The 19,003-nt window shown below is 41.9% G+C and overlaps 1 protein-coding gene across 6 annotated transcripts in view; it reads left to right on the top strand.

The window, feature by feature from the left end:
- ADAMTSL3 (ADAMTS like 3) overlaps positions 1 to 19,003 on the top strand; it is a 366,780-nt gene that overhangs the window by 286,097 nt on the left and 61,680 nt on the right. For all 6 annotated transcript variants that reach the window (XM_059912342.1, XM_059912338.1, XM_059912341.1 and 3 more), the window contains exon 21: positions 9,482 to 10,553. In XM_059912342.1, the coding sequence (XP_059768325.1) occupies positions 9,482 to 10,553 (1,072 nt within the window). The remainder of the gene's footprint in view (positions 1 to 9,481; positions 10,554 to 19,003) is intronic.

Raw genomic sequence — 19,003 nt, 5'->3', positions numbered from 1 at the left:
TCTCACACCCTGATAGCCCAATTTCCCAACATGGTCAATTTCACTGACAGCCATCCCCTTGGCAGGGTGACACCATAGACTTCCTCATTTCTTGGTACTTAAATAGCTTCCTGCTCTTCTACTGTTCCCCACCTGGCCCCTGCTTATTTAGTTAATGCTTCACTGTGACCTCTGGTTCTTCCTTCCCTGTTGTCCCCAAACTTCCTGCTCTTGCACTAGAAACCACTCCTATTGGCTGGCCTTTCCTCATCACTCACTTAACCAATTCTAGAGTCAGATCACTATGCCCTTCCTTAACCCACTACCTCAATCACCCTGCTCATCTTCAACTCTGGTGGGTTACCTTTTAGGTGATCTTTTTTTACTGTGTCATCATTTTTAACTTTAACTACAACCATGTATATAAATGATAACACACAGGATAAGTTGAGAGAACAAGGGGATGTAAAGGAATTAATGATTTTGTCTTGTATCACAGATCAGATAACAGCTGAGTAGGGCTCCTATTTCACAGAGTTGACTGTTTCAGATAATAAAGCATGGTAATTTATCACATCCACATGATTTTAAAACCTAAGAAACCTCTTTTATATTTTAATCAAAATAACACAAAGAACAAACATTATACAAAGATCGGTTTGCATGCATATTTAACAAATGTGCATACATAATATTTTTAACAGTGTACAAATCAATGCATTTCACCATGTCAATTCAAGGAGAATTCCATCTTTCTAGATATAAACTGAACATCTCTTGTCATACATACTTTCTGACCTACCACTTCAGATCACACGCAGGCTTAGGTACTTTGTGAAATCTCCTTTAAAAGAATCCATAATGTCATGTCTCAAAGCAATTAGGACGACATCACCTTTTAGGTGATTTTTATTTGCTTGTTCTTTAGTTCCCTGACCTGAGCTACTGGGATTTGCTGAAGAAAATAATATCACCATCCTGATTAGACATACTTCATATTCATGCTATCTGATTTACCTGGGCAATAATGTGTGGGTGTTTTTCCTATTCCTAAGAATTCCCAAGAAATTCATCATAGCAGCTATTTCGTAACCACTCTACTGGCCCCAAGTTCCCATTTCTCTGTGGATAAACTCATCTTTTATTCCACTATTCTGACTGTCCTCTCTCCTTCATGTCACATCCACCCCCTTTGCTCACCAGACTGGAAAAGGATGGTCTTCTTTATAGGCCTAATCCCTCAGTTACGGAAGAGGTGTGAAGACAAGAAAGATCAAGCCCAACTATGCTGTGATCTTTATTCCCTTTCAAGGCTCCACTTCTAGAAATGTGTCCTAATCGGTGCCTTGAGTTTAAGTAAAACCCATTCTCTATGGAGGAGAGAATCTTCTTGCTCCTCATTTTGACCCTTTTAATGTGCAGTGGGGTGGAGGGCGGGGGGGGGGGGGGTGGGGTGGGGGGGTGGAGGCAAGATGTCTTGAGCTCCCCCTAGAGGCCAGCGGTGCACCATACAGTCCAGTTATACCCCCTGCCTGCTTCTCCCCAGACCTTCCCTGCATTCTCCCACCTCCAGCTTTTACCCCTTGCTTAAATTCTTCCCTCCGCCATATCTAGCAACTGACATTCTTCCCATTCTTGAAGGACCAGTACAAACCCTACCTTCCCCAGTAATCTTTCTCAGTTGCACTTAATCTCTGAAGAGTAATATGGCATTGTGGTTAAGCCAACTTGGGTTCAAATCTCATTTCTATCAGTATCTCATCATGTGACATTGGGCAGGTTATTTAATCTCTCTGAGTCTCAGTTTTTCATCTATAAAATGGGAATAGTAGTTGTACCTACCTCATGGAATTGTTTTGAGAATTAATGCCTAGAAAGTGCTTAGAAACAGTGCCGGGCACATACTATAGGCTCAAAAGTATTAGTTATTTTTAATGTCATTACCACTTTCCTCTAATTCCTATTATAGCTTTAAGATAGGATAAAATGTAACAGAGTAACTAGTATTGTGTCTTCTGGCTTACTAGGGTATAAGTTTATATGGGGTAGCTAGACAGTAGCTCTGGACAGTTTTTCCGTGTAGGCCCCCAAAGCACTTATCATAATGAGTTGTACCCAAAGACATGCTTTTCAAATATGTCAGGCTTGGATCATCCTCAGATTGCTATTAAAAGCCTACCCGTCTTGGCTTCCAATCAGGCATCTAAAGAAAACAAAAGATAATAGGAATACAGTGTTTGAGTTTAGATTTTTTTCAATTACGGCTCCTGGTTTTAAAGGTTCCCAAGCTTTGGTGAAGAATTCTTATTTTTCACCCAAGTACTGACATCAAAATAGTTGGAGGACTTCCCTGGCGGTCCAGTGGTAAGACTCCACGTGTCCACTGCAGGGGACGTCGGTTCGATCCCTGGTCAGAGAACTAAGATCCCACATGCCACATGGTGCGGCGAAAAAAAAATTTTTTTTGAGGGAGGGGAGGCACCCAGGCGTGTACTATATGATGAAAATGTCAAGAAACATATGCCTCATACCCTTCCCAGGTTATCTCAAACCCACTCGCTTCTCTCCAGCTCTTGGTCTTCCTCCTTGTACCAGCCCAGCGTCTGCCTCTTCAGCTCTCATTATAGAGAGCTTCTACTCTTCCTCTATGCCTTCTCAGATTCCAGTAACACCCACCCCTGCCTGCCTGACATAGCTGTAGCCCTTGGAAACCCAGACAGGCACAGGGCTACCTCGCCAGCACCCCTCTTGGGCTTGTGTCACCTCCTGCAGCATCCAACAGCATACATTTATTTTATCTTTTGCTCAGTCATTCACTTGTTATTCATTCAATAAACAGTAAGAGTTTTCTCTTACTGTTTACTCTTACTTACTGTTTACTCTTGTTTACATGTACCAGACACTATGCTGTGCCCTAAGGACAGAGATGATCTCTCTGCCTGGGCATATATTGTTTTCAGTGTCAGAGGATAGCATTTCCTTATTAATTCTTTCAGGAATCATTCATCAAGTGCTACTGTGTTTTAGATGTTATGATACAAAATGAAAAGGATCCTTCCTCTTGTCTCTAAGAACTCATAGTCTAGTAGGAGAGAGACATATATAAACAAATAAGGAGAATAAAGTGCCAATGATATCATAAAAGGATGCAGAAGTGCTCACCACTGCTGGGGGATGTGAGGAAGAGTTTCAAAAAGGAGAAAGCTTTGAGCAGAATTCTGAAAGCTGTGTCCATTCATCAGACCCACACGGGACACAGGAGAATCTGGGAAAAGAGAACAGTGTCGGCAAAGGTGGGGTATGACAAATGGAGTGGTATGTTTGGGGAAACTGCTGGCAATTCCATAGGATTAGAACTGAGGTTGAAGGTGGGTTATGGTGAAAGGGAAAGCTTGAGAGGTGAGCTGTAGAGCATCTTGAACCCCATAATGAGGAGTTTAGATTTTATCAAAGAAGGAGTGACATAGTCAGATTTTATTTTGGTTTATTTACTCAGCTGTCTAGATGTATTTTTTACATTAATTTTTATTGGAGTTAGTTGCTTTACAATGTTGTGTTCGTTTCTACTGTACAGCAAAGTGAATCAGCTATACGTATACATATATCCCCTCTTTTTTGGATTTCCTTCCCATTTAGGTCACCACAGAGCATTGAGTAGAGTTCCCTGTGCTATACAGCAGGTTCTTATTATATCTGTTTTATACACAGTAGTGTATATGTGTCAGTCCCAGTTTCTCAATTTATCGCAGCCTCCCTTCCCCCACTGGTATCCACACGTTTGTTCTCTACGTCTGTGTCTCTGCTTTGCAAATAAGTTCGGCTGTATCATTTTTCTAGATTCCACATATAAGCGATATTATACGATATTTGTTTTTCTCTTTCTGACTTACTTCACTCTGTATGGCACTCTCTAGGTCCATCCACGTCTCTGCAACTGGCACAATTTCGTTCCTTTTATGGCTGAGTAATATTCCATTGTATATATGTACCACATCTTCCTTATCCATTCCTCTGTTGATGGGCGTTTAGGTTTCTTCTATGTCCTGGCTATTGTCAATAGTGCTTTATATACGGATATATTGGAAAAACATGAGAGTGCAGGCAGGGAGTCTAGTCAAGGGGATATGACGATCTCTAGGTGAGAGAGTGCGAGGATAGAAGCAGTGAGGCTGCATTCTAACAATGTTTCAGATGTCCCGTCTAAGTACCTGATGGCTGGCTGGAGTTGGGAGCGAAAAGGACAGTGGTGTGCTTTTCAGTGTTTAACAAGCAGCTCTGGGGCAAGGTGGGTGGCGAGGAGGGAGAGGTTGCTGTCATTTGTTACCTTTGCTGATTTCTGTGGTGTAGATACTCCCGTCATGGCTGGTTTCTGGCTACCGACGTGGCATCATTGAATGCAGAGTTGGGAATGGATAGTAACAGTGTCACCGACCTGTGAGTCTGTGAGAGGAAGGGCCAGCATGCCAGTGGACAGGGAAAAATCGAGATGACTCTAGAATCTGCCTTGAGGAGGTTGGTAGAAGATGAAGCCATTAACTTAGGGCATATAGGAAGAGGAGGACTATTGGGATGGGTTAGGGAGGCAGAGATAAAGTGTTTAGGTTACAATATTTTAAACTTGAAGTAGCAGGAAGAGATTTCCAGTCAGCAGTGGACTATTAGGTCTTGCGCTCTAGAGAAAGGTCTAGGTTAGACAGACCAACTTGGGAGGCATCAACCTAGAGTTGTTAGTTACAACTCCAAGATCATCCAAAGAAAAGTTTAGAGCAAGAAGAGAAAGGGAGGAAGTGGCCAGGCACTGACACCTGAGGGGTGGTAGCAACAGTCAGCAGCGTGCTGGCAACGAACAGTGGTGGGAAAGGACCAGAAGAAGGGTTTAAAAAAATGGTGGGGAGGCGAGACTTTTCCATGAACTGAGTGATTACGGGCGCCACGTGTCCTAGAAGGGTCAAGTACGAATACTGAAGGGAGACATTGTATTTGTCACTAGGGGACCGTCGGTGGCCTTTCCCTGGGAGCTTTTAGTGCGGTGCTGTGAGCAGAAGCTCATCTACCCTCGGTTGAAAAGTGCATGAGAACCAAGTGTGGAAGCCGTTCTTTCAGCCTGATGAGACACTTACTGTGTAATCTTCATGGGGCTTCACAGCCCATTTAACCAGTCCCGCCTATAGCATCCCTTGTAGCCTCCTCCCAGCTACCTGTGTTTCTACCCTAAAGAGAATCTGAAAAAAAGCTGCCCGGGTTCTTGATAGAGCTCCAAAGGGGCTTGTGAGATCCTCCATGCCAGTGGGAGCAATGGGAGTCAGCACCAACCAAGCAGCCCCATCCAGGGCTGGATTCTGATGGGCCTGGGTTCCACAGGGTAGTAGGAAGGCTTAGAGGCTGCTTTGCAGCCAAAGCCCATTCGGGAGTGGCAGGAGTCAAGTGATGGTGAGACCAAGTGTAAACATCCAGCGCAGATGGCTTGGGGCAGAAACCTGGCATGGCGCCAAGACTTAGCGTCGTGGCAGGGACACAACTGGAATTAGGGCCGGACACGAACAGGCAAAGAGCAGAGGCAATTGCGATAAACAAGCCTCGGGCATCAGAGCTGGCCTTTACTGGGTAGGGCAGGCTGACACTGAGGCCAGAAGGAGGACCTCCAGAAGAAAGATCTTTTCGTTTTCTAGAAACGCCAAAAGATGTGGCATTTCTCCTATCCAGCACAGTGGGAGAGTGGAGGGATGGGTTGGTACCCTCGCACTGCCCGCAGGCCCTCCAGGAGGATGCCATCGCTGCCTGGCCACTCTCTATCTCATCAGGCTTGTCCAGTGTGGCAGTTTGGGGGCATATCCAGATGCAGGAGGAGGCAGTCACCCGAAACCAGACCAGTTTCTTGCCCAAGAACTGTGTCTGATGAGGCCACGCTCCAGGCACTGCTCCAAAGGAACTCACCGGAGTCCCAAGAGAGGAATTGGCCCACGCCGTGGGACCTGGCAGCCTGCCAGAGCCTGATCCCAGATCCCTCCCCAGGCGTACCTGCTAACTGAACTGCTGCATACCCAGCGTGAGTAATTGCTAAACAGGCCTGGTTGGGAATGGAGCTGGGGCCACAGGGCCTGCCTTCCAACAGATGGGCATGCAGCCAGAGGGAGCCTCTGAGCTGCTTGTGTGGCTCAGCCAGCCACGGGCAGGCCCTTTAGCAAGGCTGAACACTGCCTGTCACCTGCAGACTCCCCAGCCTGCTTTTGAAGGAGTCAGGTCCCATCTACTTTAAGCCCCAAGCTCAGCTGAGGGACGTCTGGCTACCAGTGGGCCTGAATGTAATTAGAACCCTTCTCCATGGTAATTAGAAACCATCTCCATGGCAATTAGAACCCATCTCCGCACAAGATGCTGGGTGGGCTTATACCAGCCTCAGATCATCTCCAGCCTGAAGCATCGAGCCAGGCATGTGCTGCATTCCCCATGTGGGCTTCTGCACCTTCCCAGTAAGAGCAGGAACGTTCAAGCTATGGCATCATCTGTAGCAGCCCTCAGAGTCTGTCTCCACACATCTCTCTCAGTTGCATGAGTTCAAAAGTCTGACTTTGACCCAGCTTAAACTCTGATTTTGAAGAACAAGTTTCAAAGCCATCCACGTGCACATTTATCTTTCCCATTGTCCACCACTGAGGGATCAATGACCAGACAGGGTGTTCAACTGAATCCTTTTAAATGGTAATAAAAAGAGAGCTTTATAGGTGCATATAAACACATATATGTAGATATTATGGATATGTATGTGTATAGACATACATACATACCGTGCATTGTGACAACAATAGGCCACTGATAAGTTAAGTATTCATAAAATGCAACCAGATAAGTAAAATTAGAAACCAGTGAGTAATAAAAAAGGAAAACAAACAAGGCTAATATAGGATTATGTCTTGAATTTTGCACTTCTGTTATGTGTGGGCACAAATTTAGCTCTAAACTTGATAACATAACTATCTTGGAAAAAGCAACCTGGTTGATTACACGGTTCAGTGTTTATTGGGTAGGAAATGGACTAATTACTCAGAGGAAAGTATAAGAGTTCCTGATGGTGAGACCACAAAGAAATCCTCCTACCTCCTCCTTACAGAGGACACTGCAAGTTATAAAGACTTTGGCAGGGTTTGCACAGAAAACACAGATGCTCTTTCTGATTTTCCCTTCCCTCTTCACCAGTAGTATCCCATCAGATTGCCTTTGAGTTAATGCAGTGGGACGCTTTGGGGCAGTGGTTCTCAACCTTTGCTGCCCATCTCAGTCACCTGGGGAGCTTTTACAAAGTCTGATGCCCAGGCTGTTCCCCATAAGTCAGAATTTCTGGAGGTGGGACCCAGGGTATTGAGATTAAAAAACAATAATAGCAGGTGTTTCGAATGCACAGCAAAGTTTGAGAGCCACTGCCTATAGTCAGGGTTGATATTGAAACTCTACACACCAGAGTTGTAACTGGTTGTTAAAGTAGGGAAATACTTCCCAAATGGTTAGTAAGTAGCCTCTGCCTGAACCCCACGACTGTCTCCCAGCTGCTGGGACCCTCCTGCCGGGAGCCGTCTGACCTCCTCATAGTGTACCAATGTTGGGCGAGGGGACACTGCAAAGACCTGGTCCACTGCTACAGCCGCCGTCTGCTCTGGTTGACTGCACCCTCGCCATGCAGATTGTTAAGTATTTGGCATAGCACCTCTGCCTGTAGTAATAGATGAACCGTAAATTTACCAGGAATCCTCCTTCTGCTTTTGATCACTGTTGAACAGCAGTAAGTCCAAAACTCTGTATTGCCAACCGAAAGAAAACCTGTATGCTTTAACTGGCTGAGGGGAGCTTGACATCCTCTGTGAAGGGTCTGCGTCCCACTAGGGAAAGGTGTATACATGACAGGCCACCCGGCTCCACTTAGAGATGAGCCGAGGGGAGCATCCACAGGCAGAACCGTGGACAAGGGGCCTGGCCTATTAATTGCATCTCTGTGGAATTTGCATGCAAACTCATTATGCCTGTCCCTCACTTAGAACATTCTCTACCACAACCCTGTTGTTATGCACCCAACCCTGTTGCTTTTCTGAACGTACGGGCGCCACCACACCCCAGCAGGCAGGCAGACCCTAAAGGGATCATGAGCCACCCGAGAGGAGTCCAGGAGTTGTTCTGGCAAACCAGGGTGCTGGCGAACACACCCTAGTTCGTGCCCAGGGCCTGAGAAGTCCATCTAAGCGGAGTCTCAATCTGGTTCTCCTCCCAGCGTATCCCTGCCAGTGCTACAACCAGGAGGAGCCGTAACCGGGGTCCTCCAAGGTTCTGATTCCCACCCTCCCCCCCACCCCGTCTCATGACCTGAATTCCACAGTGCCATTTCTGTGGATGCAGTCTCTCTTCTGTCACTTCCACCTTCCAGGCCCTCTAGCCCACGCTCCACCATCTGCCCATAGACCTAAGTACATCTTCAAAGAGGAATCCGTCTCCCACCTGCATCAAGCCTCCCTACTCACTTCAGAATCACCCTAGGACGCATTGAGGCCTTCCTTCCCGCAGGTGGACAGAGGGAGAGAGCCACTGCTCTTGGGGGATGGGAATCTGAGGAGTGTCCTCTTTGGCCTTAGCCCATTAACTGCAGCCAATGCCCAGGAACAAGCAAGAGTCAGCCGACCCTTGATCCGTGTCAGCTTGCCCTGTTGTTTGCTGGCTGGACCTGCCTTTGTCCGCTGACAATAGTCATATATGAGAGCTTTTAAGTGCCCGCTAATGTGCTGTGCACTTGATATAAATGCTCTAACCTGTCACATTCCTCTGACGAAGCTGCTAACATTACCCACATTTTATGAGTGAGAAAACTGAGGCTCAGAGAGATTAAATGACTTGTGCAAATGGCAGTGCTAAGATTCAAACTCAGATTCATCTGGCTTCCAAGTGCCTGTCCTACCTTTTCTTCTTTGATCACTCGCTTCTTTAGGCCCCCATGCTGGTTTAACTGACCCGCTTGGGTTATCTGCTGCAGTTGGCCAGCTTCATCCTCCTTTTCAGATCCTTCAAACGCATTCACTCATCTCCCCAATCACTGCCTCCCTCAGATTTGGGGTACCCCTGGCCAAGCCATACTAGATTCTCAAGGGCCTCCTCCCCTAGGTGGTGGAGGCCCCACATATCAGACATCCCCTTACTGATGGAAACATTTAACCGCTTACCCTCATGCCTCCCCAAAGCAGAGCTTTGTAAAATAATTTACATGCTTCCGTGCAATTCATTCAAACGTGCATTCTTTGCTGCAAAAGTACCAGATAGTTGTGAAATTTACCCCCATCTAAGGATGTATAATATATATAGATAGATAGATAGATAGATCTCATTCCTTATGTTTTAGTTCTCAAGTGTTTTAAAAGAGGAAAAAAGAATTTGTTGACTTGTGCCAGCCTTGGAAGATTACAGTCAAAAAGTTTTCATTATTGAGATATTTGTGTTTTCTTTTCTTTCTTTCTTTTTTTTCCTACAGAAATGCAACCAGAGATGAAGACCAACCTTGGCAAGCAGGGTCCTCAGATCCTTGGTGTCCAGAGAGTCTACATTCAGACAAGGGAAGAGAAGCGCCTTAACCTGACCGTCGGGAGCAGAGCCTATTTGCTGCCCAACACATCTGTGATTATTAAATGCCCAGTGCGACGATTCCAGAAATCTCTGATCCAGTGGGAGAAGGATGGCCGTTGTCTGCAGAACTCCAAACGACTCGGCATCACCAAGTCAGGCTCACTAAAAATCCACAGCCTTGCAGCCCCCGACATCGGCATGTACCGGTGCATTGCAGGCTCTGCCCAAGAGACAGTGGTGCTCAAGCTCATTGGCACTGACAACCGGCTCATTGCACCCCCAGCCCTCAGAGGGCACACAGGGGAATATCCTGGGATGGACCACAACGAAGCCAATAATCTGGGAGCCACATGGCATAAGATGAGGCAGAAGTGGAGTAACAAAAATGAGCTTTATTTGGACGATGGCCAAATCCGTCACCAGCCTCTCTTAAGAGCTCTGTTGGGTCACTGCAGCCATTCTGCAGGAAACGCCAACTCCTGGGAGTTTGAGAAAAAGCAGTTTGAATCCGCAGTTAAACAGGGAGCCTACAGCATGGATACTGCCCAGTTTGATGAACTGATAAGGAACATGAGTCAGCTCATGGAGACCGGAGAGGTCAGTGATGACCTTGCGTCCCAGGTGATATATCAGCTGGTGGCCGAGTTAGCGAAGGCGCAGTCCGCACACGTGCAGTGGAGGGGCATCCTGGGAGAGGCGCCCCCCGCGGCTCACCTGAGGGGGGAAACGGGAAGTGTGCCCCAGAGCTCAAATTCGAAAGACTCAGGCAAGCTGACATTCAAGCCAAAGGGACCTGTTCTCTTGAGGCAAAGCCAGCCCACCTCAGTTTCTTTTAATAAAACAGTAAATTCAAGGATTGGAAATACAGTCTACATTACAAGAAGGACAGAGGTCATCAATATACTGTGTGAGCTTGTTACCCCCAGTGAGGCCACATATACATGGACCAAGGATGGAGCATTGTTACGACCCTCCAAAAAGTAAGTAAAATAAGAATACAGTGTTTCCTCTGTAATACCGTCTTAATGGTTCTTCTTCTGGCTTTCTTGAAAATATTTTCGAATCCCTTCTCCTAAGAATGTGTTTCCAGCAGGATTCTTTAGGAAAGAAACTCAAAAATGTTAGGGTATGGAATGTAAAACAGCTAGTGGGAAGCAGCAGCATAGCACAGGGAGATCAGCTCAGTGCTTTGCGACCACCTAGAAGGGTGGGATAGGAAGGGTGGGAGGGGATATGGGGACATGTGTATGCATATGGCTGATTCACTTTGGTGTACCACAGAAACTAACACAATATTGTGAAGCAATTATACTCCAATAAAGATCTATTTAAAAAAAAAAAAGAAAGAAAATCAAAGTAGTCTTTACTTCACCATCATTTTAAAGTGGAGGGCTAAGTGGCTACCAGTTCTAGGAGAACAGTTGCTTTCTTCTCAGCCTATTATAGATAAGATTGTTTTCTGGCTTCCATTTTTGTTGTTGAAAAGTGTGTTGCCAATGTAATTATTATTCATTGGTAGGTAATATGTCCTTTTTCTCTGTTTATCTTTCAAAATTTATTCTTACCTTTGGTGCTCTGCAGTTTTATGATGATAAATCTACATGAGTGTCTTGTTTTATTTATCTTGCTTGAAATTTGTTGCACTTTCTGTCCTGAGGATACATATATTTTATCAGGTCTGGAAAATTCTCAGCCCATTTTCTTTTTTGAATATAGCTTTTTCTTCTTTCTTTCTAGAACTCCAAATAAATGTATGTGAGAATTTCTCTGTCTCAATCTTCCCTGTATTTTAACCTCTCTTTCATATTGCCTCTTTTATTTTCTAGTTTGCTACTCGTCTCTTCAGCATTGCAAAAAACTAAGTGGATATTATCCCACCCACTTAGTTTTCCATTTCAGTGACCACATATATAATTTTTAGAAGTTCTGTTTGGTTATTTTGTGGATTGTTGAATAATTTTTGATAGTTTGTCAAGGTGTTCTTCTATTTATGTATATATTATGTAAAGTATAAGATTATACATTAAATATAAATAATCCAAAAGCTCCAACTAAAAGCCAGAGATTGTCAGATGATAACAAAGCAACAACTTAAATATAGGTTGTCAACAAGAAGTGCACTTCAAATATAAAAACACAGATAGGTTAAGAGTAAAAGGATGGAAAGCAGCATATCAAATAAATGCATACTTGAATGTTTCTAACAGCCTTATTCATAATAACCCCAAACTGGAAATAGGCCAAATGTCCATCAACTGATGGCTTTGTAAACAAATTATGGTATGTCCATAAGATGGCAAATGCTCATCATAGATAAGGAAGGAGGTACGGATATATACATCAATATGGATGAATATCAAAACCGTTATGTTAAGTGAAAGAAACCAAGCATAAAAGACTACATACTTCATAATAATTCCATTTATATGAACTTGTAGCAAAGACGAAATTACAGTGATAGAAAGAAGGTCAATGGTTGTCATAGTCCTAAGGTTTTGGGGGAGGGGACTTGACTGAAAGGGAGCAAAGGAAACTTTTTGAGGTTATAGAAATGTTATCTATCTTGTTTGTGGTGGTGGCTACACGAATGTATACATGTGTCAGAAACCAAATTGTACACTTAAAGTTAGTGAATTTTATTGCCTGATAATTACAGTTCAATTTATAAAATGTGTCTCAAAACAAAAAAACTTAATAGTATTATACTTCCTTTTCCCCTCTCTCATGTGCTATTTTTTATCATACATTTTACTTCTACTTACATTATATACTCTAAAATGTGTTGCTACTGTATGTATTCCATACAATAACCTGTCAATTAAAGGAATTTTAAAATGAAAAAAAAAAAAAGTCAGGGTATGGTTTTCACATGTGCATGGGAATTCTCAAAATGAAATCGTACTGTCCCAGTCACTATCATATAGGTGTGATACAAGACTGGTTACCGTTAAGATTGAATTTAAGCATGTACAGACTCTCTTTGCAGGTCACTTAACATTTAAAAATAAAATCAACATAAGGCCATTAAAAAAGCATACTTACAGTAATCTTACATTGTGTAGGAACTGTAAATCAGAATCTTCCATATCTAGATGTGGTATCTCATTTGAACTCACACCAGCCCCATGAGTTTGGCAGGGTAGGGGTTAATACTTTTCTGATGAGGTCGTTGGAAACCAGAATTTCATGACTAATTCATGGCCAGTCAGAACCAGGGACCTTATCTCCTGAACACTGCCAGTGATGTTTGAAGATCACACAAATAATAGCTTTGGTAGAAAGATTGAGAATCTGAAGTAATTTTCTATATCATGCAGTTTTTCATGTCACAAAATCCAAAAATAAGATGATAAGGATCAAAGTTTTTTGAGATGTTCGAAACACAATATTAAGTCACCTTATTTTATTGTGATAGTTATCCATGTCAGTGCAAAAATATCACATTTCATTCATTTTACACAAAATAACAGGGGATAACAGAAATATTAATTCGCTTTTGTGTTCTTTACTGTCTCCAAATCTTGCTGTTTGTACACATAGGGTTATAGACCTTTTGCTTTCTTTCAATTTGAGTTTAAGAGCTCAAGCTGCACCTTATCTGCCTCTAGGGATTGTTGAGAGACACAAAACACCAGATGTTAAATTGTTTTGCAAACCATAAGTTACTTTAAAAATGCAAGTTTTATTTTTATCATGTCGTTTTTTTGTGCATCACCTAATATGTGAAACATTAAAAGAAATGTAGGTAAAATTCAAATTTTATATTAAATTGTTAGGCTATGTCTTAGAATGAAAAGATAGAACAAATCTAATTTTTTATTGTTTTGCCTGGAACGCTGAACACAAGAGTATAATGAAGTTTTTGAAGTGGAATTAACCTTCCAGATCAACTAACTTAGCAGTTCTCAAATCTTTTGGTCTTAGGACCCCTTTAAACTTAAAAAAATGATGAGAAGCCCGAAGAGCTTTTGGTAATGTGAGTTATATCTAGTGATGTTAGAAATTAAAACCATGAAACATTTAAAAGAGCTGTTTATTAATCCATTTAGAAATAAGTAATAAGCCCAATTCATGTTCACATAAATAACATAATTTTTGAAAAGCAGTATTTTAAAAATTACTGATAATGGCATTGTTTTACATTGTTTTTTTAATTTTCAGAGGATAATTTAATAATTTAGTTCCCAGCTGGTCAAGTAACCAGGATCATTCTGACTTCACACCCATTTGAGAAACAGTTGGGGGCATAAATTATAAATGGAAACAAAAAAATTAATGATTTTCTTTCCCTTCTCAGACCATTTTTCCGTAAGATTGGGGTATAAGAAGGCTACAAACAAATGCATCATGACATTACACTAGCTTCACCTTTCATTCCTACAGCCCGAGTTAACGAAAGGGAAACAAGGCGATTTCTAAAAAACGCATATATTCTAGGAAAGTCTCTAGTAAAGTGTGACTAGTATGACGGTGTGTGTGCACGTGAGCACTTCTGGGGTATTTCCATGCCTTTGGGGTGCCATAAGGTTCCCCTTTAGAATTAGTAAGATGGGGATCTATCACCTCACATTGGATTTCCTGGTGGTTTTTCCCATAGTTGAAAAGAAGTTATGAAACTAATATACTATGGTAAATCAACTATACTTCAATTAAAAAAAAGAAGCTACACCCTATTATTCCTGACACTGAGATCTTTCAAGTCCAAGTGCAAATACAGATTTAAAACCTGTTTTTGGTTTTTTTAAATAAATTTATTTATTTATTTATTTTTGGCTGTGTTGGGTCTTCGTTTCTGTGCGAGGGCTTTCTCTAGTTGTGGCAAGCGGGGGCCACTCTTCATCGCGGTGCGCGGGCCTCTCACTGCCGCGGCCTCTCTTGTTGCGGAGCACAGGCTCCAGACGCGCATGCTCAGTAGTTGTGGTTCACGGGCTCAGTTGCTCCGCGGCATGTGGGATCTTCCCAGACCAGGGATCGAACCCGTGTGCCCTGCACTGGCAGGCAGATTCTTAACCACTGCGGCCACCCGGGAAGCCCTAAAACCTGTTTTTCTTTGGTTTCTTCACTTGAAAATTTTATTTCCCTGAAATATTCTGTTGGCTTTCTCTTTTTCCTTAGGTGTGCTATTTTTTTTTAAACATGTGCAAGTGGATTATCAGAAAAAGCCAGCACAATGGATATTTTCCTTAATTTGCATTTTTGGTTTTTCTTTGCATACAATATTTCTTTTGTTCTGAATACAAATGATTTTTTTTTGTTTTTTTTTAACATCTCAGCTCGGTGCTTTGTGTCCACCTAGAGGGTTGGGATAGGGAGGGTGGGAGGGCGACGCAAGAGGGAGGAGATATGGGGATATATGTTTATGTATAGCTGATTCACTTTGTTATACAGTGAAACTAACACACCATTGTAAAGCCATTATACTCCAATACAGATGTTAAAAAAAAAAAAAGATATGTTGTTTTTATTGATGTTTATAGAGAGAATTTGGCTTCATACAGATATGTCAGTTGGAAAGAGAAGGAATATTTTCATAGCCCTTTCAGGTAATTGTGGCTATTCTTTTTTAATGCTACACTAAAACTAGACAAGTGGTAGCTTCTTAAAGGTTAGCTGGAACGTGGAATCTAAAACCATATTAATGAGATTTTGGTACTCTGTTACAATGAAATCTATTGGTTTCTCTTGCTCTTTGAATGGATCTTTTAACTATACTAGATTTTATAACATCATACATTGGTCATTTGGAAAATACTGGCTGACTGAGTTATACGCATCTTCCAAATGTTGACACATTTCATTATACAGTACATAAAAGACGTATATTCTTTAATATTACTACCCAACTTTTCAGAAGAGTCTTTGAGTTTTCGAAAGCAGTCAAACTCACAATGAAGGTTACTGATTTTCCAAAATTCTAATTTTCCCTTGAAAGCTCGAATTTTATCATTGGCAACAAATACTGTCAGTTATTTTCCTTGAATTGGCCAGCTCGTTTTTGTTCATTTAAAAAATTATCTTCCAAATACCCAAGTCCGAATAATCATGGTTTGTCTGTCAGTCATTCTTGCAAGTAAAGTGGTATGCCATGAAAAAGCAGCTAGTTCAGCTAGCAGTTCACACAATCACACCAACACACTTGGGCATGCAGCAGAAGTGCTTTGTATTTCCCGTTTTGTCATACAGAATATTTAATAACTTACACTCAAGGGTCCAGTTATAGTAAAATTAATAAGTTCTACTGCTTCATTAAGGACATTCTTAAGGGAAACTGGCATTTTTGTTTTTACTGCAAGTGTGTGGTACCAAGAATTCAGTGACTACTGGTACCCTTTGGTGCCACTGCCTTGGTTCCAGTTCAGGTACCAATAGTTTTACCCACCACTGCTTTTACTATGAGTGCAAATGTCAACACAGTGAAAAATGCAAATAATGGCTTAGTATTTACTATTATGAGGATAGTTTTGAGCTCCCGGACCCCTGGTGTCCATGGACTACCCTTTGAGGACGGCTCAACAGTTTCACTTTAGAAATGATAAGGAAACAGAGGCTGAGAAGGTTGATCAGTTGACTTGTGGCCATAAAGTACTACAGGGATGTAGTAGAGCACGGTCAGTTTAAGTCAATGTTTGTTGAATTGAGTTGATTTTAGATTGTTTGACTTGTTCAAATGGAATTAACATTCGTTTCTGAGGCTGAGACTCCTGGAAATCCTATTAAGGTTCTGACATCCCACTCAGATGTGTTTCTGCATACTCTGAGGATCAACCATTTGATATTGAAACAATCCTATATGGCTATTAAGAGTTTTTGTTTTTAATGTTTTAAGGGAATTTTTAAAGGATCTATTTTTATTTCCATTTTTTTCTCAACTTTACCTAATTAATTTTTTCAACTTATGTTTAAATTCCTTTACTCAACAAAGGTTCTCACCTTTAGATATATTTTTCTGAATTTCACAAATCTTCTCAACTGAAGTAATTCTGAAATGGAATTATGCTTCTGAGAGCCTGTCTCCAATAAGAGGAAACAGCGTGGGCGTGGAGTACGTTTGGACGCCAGCTGAGTAAGAAATCTCAGCTAGGAAGGGAAGGCTGTGGGTGGATTCACTAGGATGATGTCTGTGGAAAGATCAGCCTTGTTGTTACTTCAAGTTAAGAATAAGGTTATGCAGCAAAGGCCAAGATCAGATTCGTTAAAGAACTTTCAGCCCACAGACTGGTCTAGGCTGGATACTGGGTGGCACCACCTGGCAGGAAGGTTCACATGTGCTCGACTATTTCTAATCTCAGTGATTTCTCACTGTGCTGTAAAACTGAGGCCAAGAAAACAAAGGAATCATCTGAGAAGTGCTAAGTCATACAAACGTACATATGAAATAATTTAAGAAAACATTTTAGTGTATAAACATTTGTCAAGTAGAGCTATTAGTTATACTTTTGTTCTTAATCAACTATTCCTTAGTAGGGATTTGACAGTGCAAGTCTAGCCCTAGTAATAGCTAGGTCTGCCATATTCCTGTTTTTGTTCTGGGCAATTCAGCTGTTTTGGTTTCTGCCCACCCTTGTATATTTCATTTGTGGGTTGCAGGGGGGCTTGCATCCTCCTAGTACATTTATTCTCTACCATTATTCTGTTCTGTTGTAATCATTCATGCATTTAGTCATTGCATGTTTTTGAAAACTTGCTGTATACAAGGCACTGTGCTAAGCATAGAAAATGCACAGCTGTGAATAAGATTTGGTCCCTGCTCTTGACAAGATCACAGTCTGGTGGAAATAAAAAGATGTTTTATAAATATCTTTTTAAATATATGAACCAGAGCAGAAGGAGCCCAGAGGGGGCAGAAGATAACTCTAGGAGTATTGGGGAAAGCTTTACCGGGGAAATTACATTGGCTCCAGGACTCAGTGGGTAAGTCAGAGTTTGCCTGGAGTGGGGAAGGGCATTCCAAGTAAAGTGAACAACGTATGCAAAAGCTCGGGGTGATGACAGATCATGGAATGTCCTGGAACCTGTTAGAGGTTCATTATGGCTGGAGCATAGGATGAGCGAGCAACATGAAGTGACAGGAAATGAAGTGGCCCCGTTCAGTTCATGAAGAAACATGGTATTTAGTGGTCACAACAGTCCATATTGCTAAGATCTGTAAAGTGCGAAGGGGCAGGGAAAAAAATAGTATATGGACCACTGATCCAGACAACCTATTAGCAACTTCAAGTCATTAAGAAAAAATTAAAATAAAATTAAAGCAGAACAGGTACTCTTTCTCATTCCCTGAATAATTATCTCACCTGTGAGGATACACCTACCCAACCCTGATTCTCCAAGTGGTATTTACATGCAGGTGTTTATGAATATCAAGTGGTATTTACATGCAGGTATAATATTGGGAAGCCATAAGGAACTCACACAGTGTAGTCCTGATTCTTAACAGCATGGTCAAAATCCAATATAATGCAGCTTGAGCTTTGTTACCTCCACTGACTTTTTCATACCGTGATAGTGAGATGATAACCATTGCCAGGCAGCAGTAGCTAAAGGTCCACTCACTTCCAGTGTGAAAATCTGAAATGAAAAGTCCACGTCTGCAGTTTGTTAAGAAGGATCGGGGCAGAAAATGAGGGTTAACAACCGGCAAATTAAGGTTTGCTCGTTTGTCTTTTTAATTTATTTTTAATTTTTTTTTAGTTTTTAAACATTTTAATATAATTTTTAAAACCTTTGTGTGGGAAAATATTGACACACACAAAGTGTAACATTGATTAAATGTTACATATGATATAGATCTCTGGCATTCTAAATAACACCATAAACTTATTTTTAAAATGTTCTTGGGCTTCCCTGGTGGCGCAGTGGTTGAGAATCTGCTTGCCAATGCAGGGCACACGGGTTCGAGCCCTGGTCTGGGAAGATCCCACATGCCGCAGAGCAACTAGGCCCGTGAGCCACAACTACTGAGCCTGCGCGTCTGGAGCCTGTGCTCCACAACAAGAGAAGCCGTGATAGTGAGAGGCCCGCGCACCGCGATGAAGAGTGGCCCCCACTTGCCGCAACTAGAGAAAGCCCTCGCACAGAAACGAAGACCCAACACAGCCAAAAATAAAATAATAAATAAAAATTAAAAAAAAAAAAAAAAATGTTCTTATTCACTGAACAAATTATTTTCAGGAAACACAATACAGTTAGCCCATAAGTTCTTTAGGAGATTGGGAATTGTAAACATTGGAAAATGAAACTTACAGATGTTCTTTATTTATTATTATGAGCTATAATAATGGAAGCCAGTCTGAAGAGAGTTTCAAAATTATGTATTTCTGGAGGTTATGTCACTTGGATAAAAATAAGTTTATAGGAGTGACAGTCATAAGACTGGATTTAATCCTTTGAGGACTCAAATAAGAGCATAATTTAAGCGTGACAGATTTAGAAA

The sequence above is a fragment of the Balaenoptera ricei genome, chromosome 2 (genome assembly GCF_028023285.1).
Source record: "Balaenoptera ricei isolate mBalRic1 chromosome 2, mBalRic1.hap2, whole genome shotgun sequence".
Classification (NCBI taxonomy): domain Eukaryota; kingdom Metazoa; phylum Chordata; class Mammalia; order Artiodactyla; family Balaenopteridae; genus Balaenoptera; species Balaenoptera ricei.
This window is presented reverse-complemented; position numbering and strand designations above follow the sequence as displayed.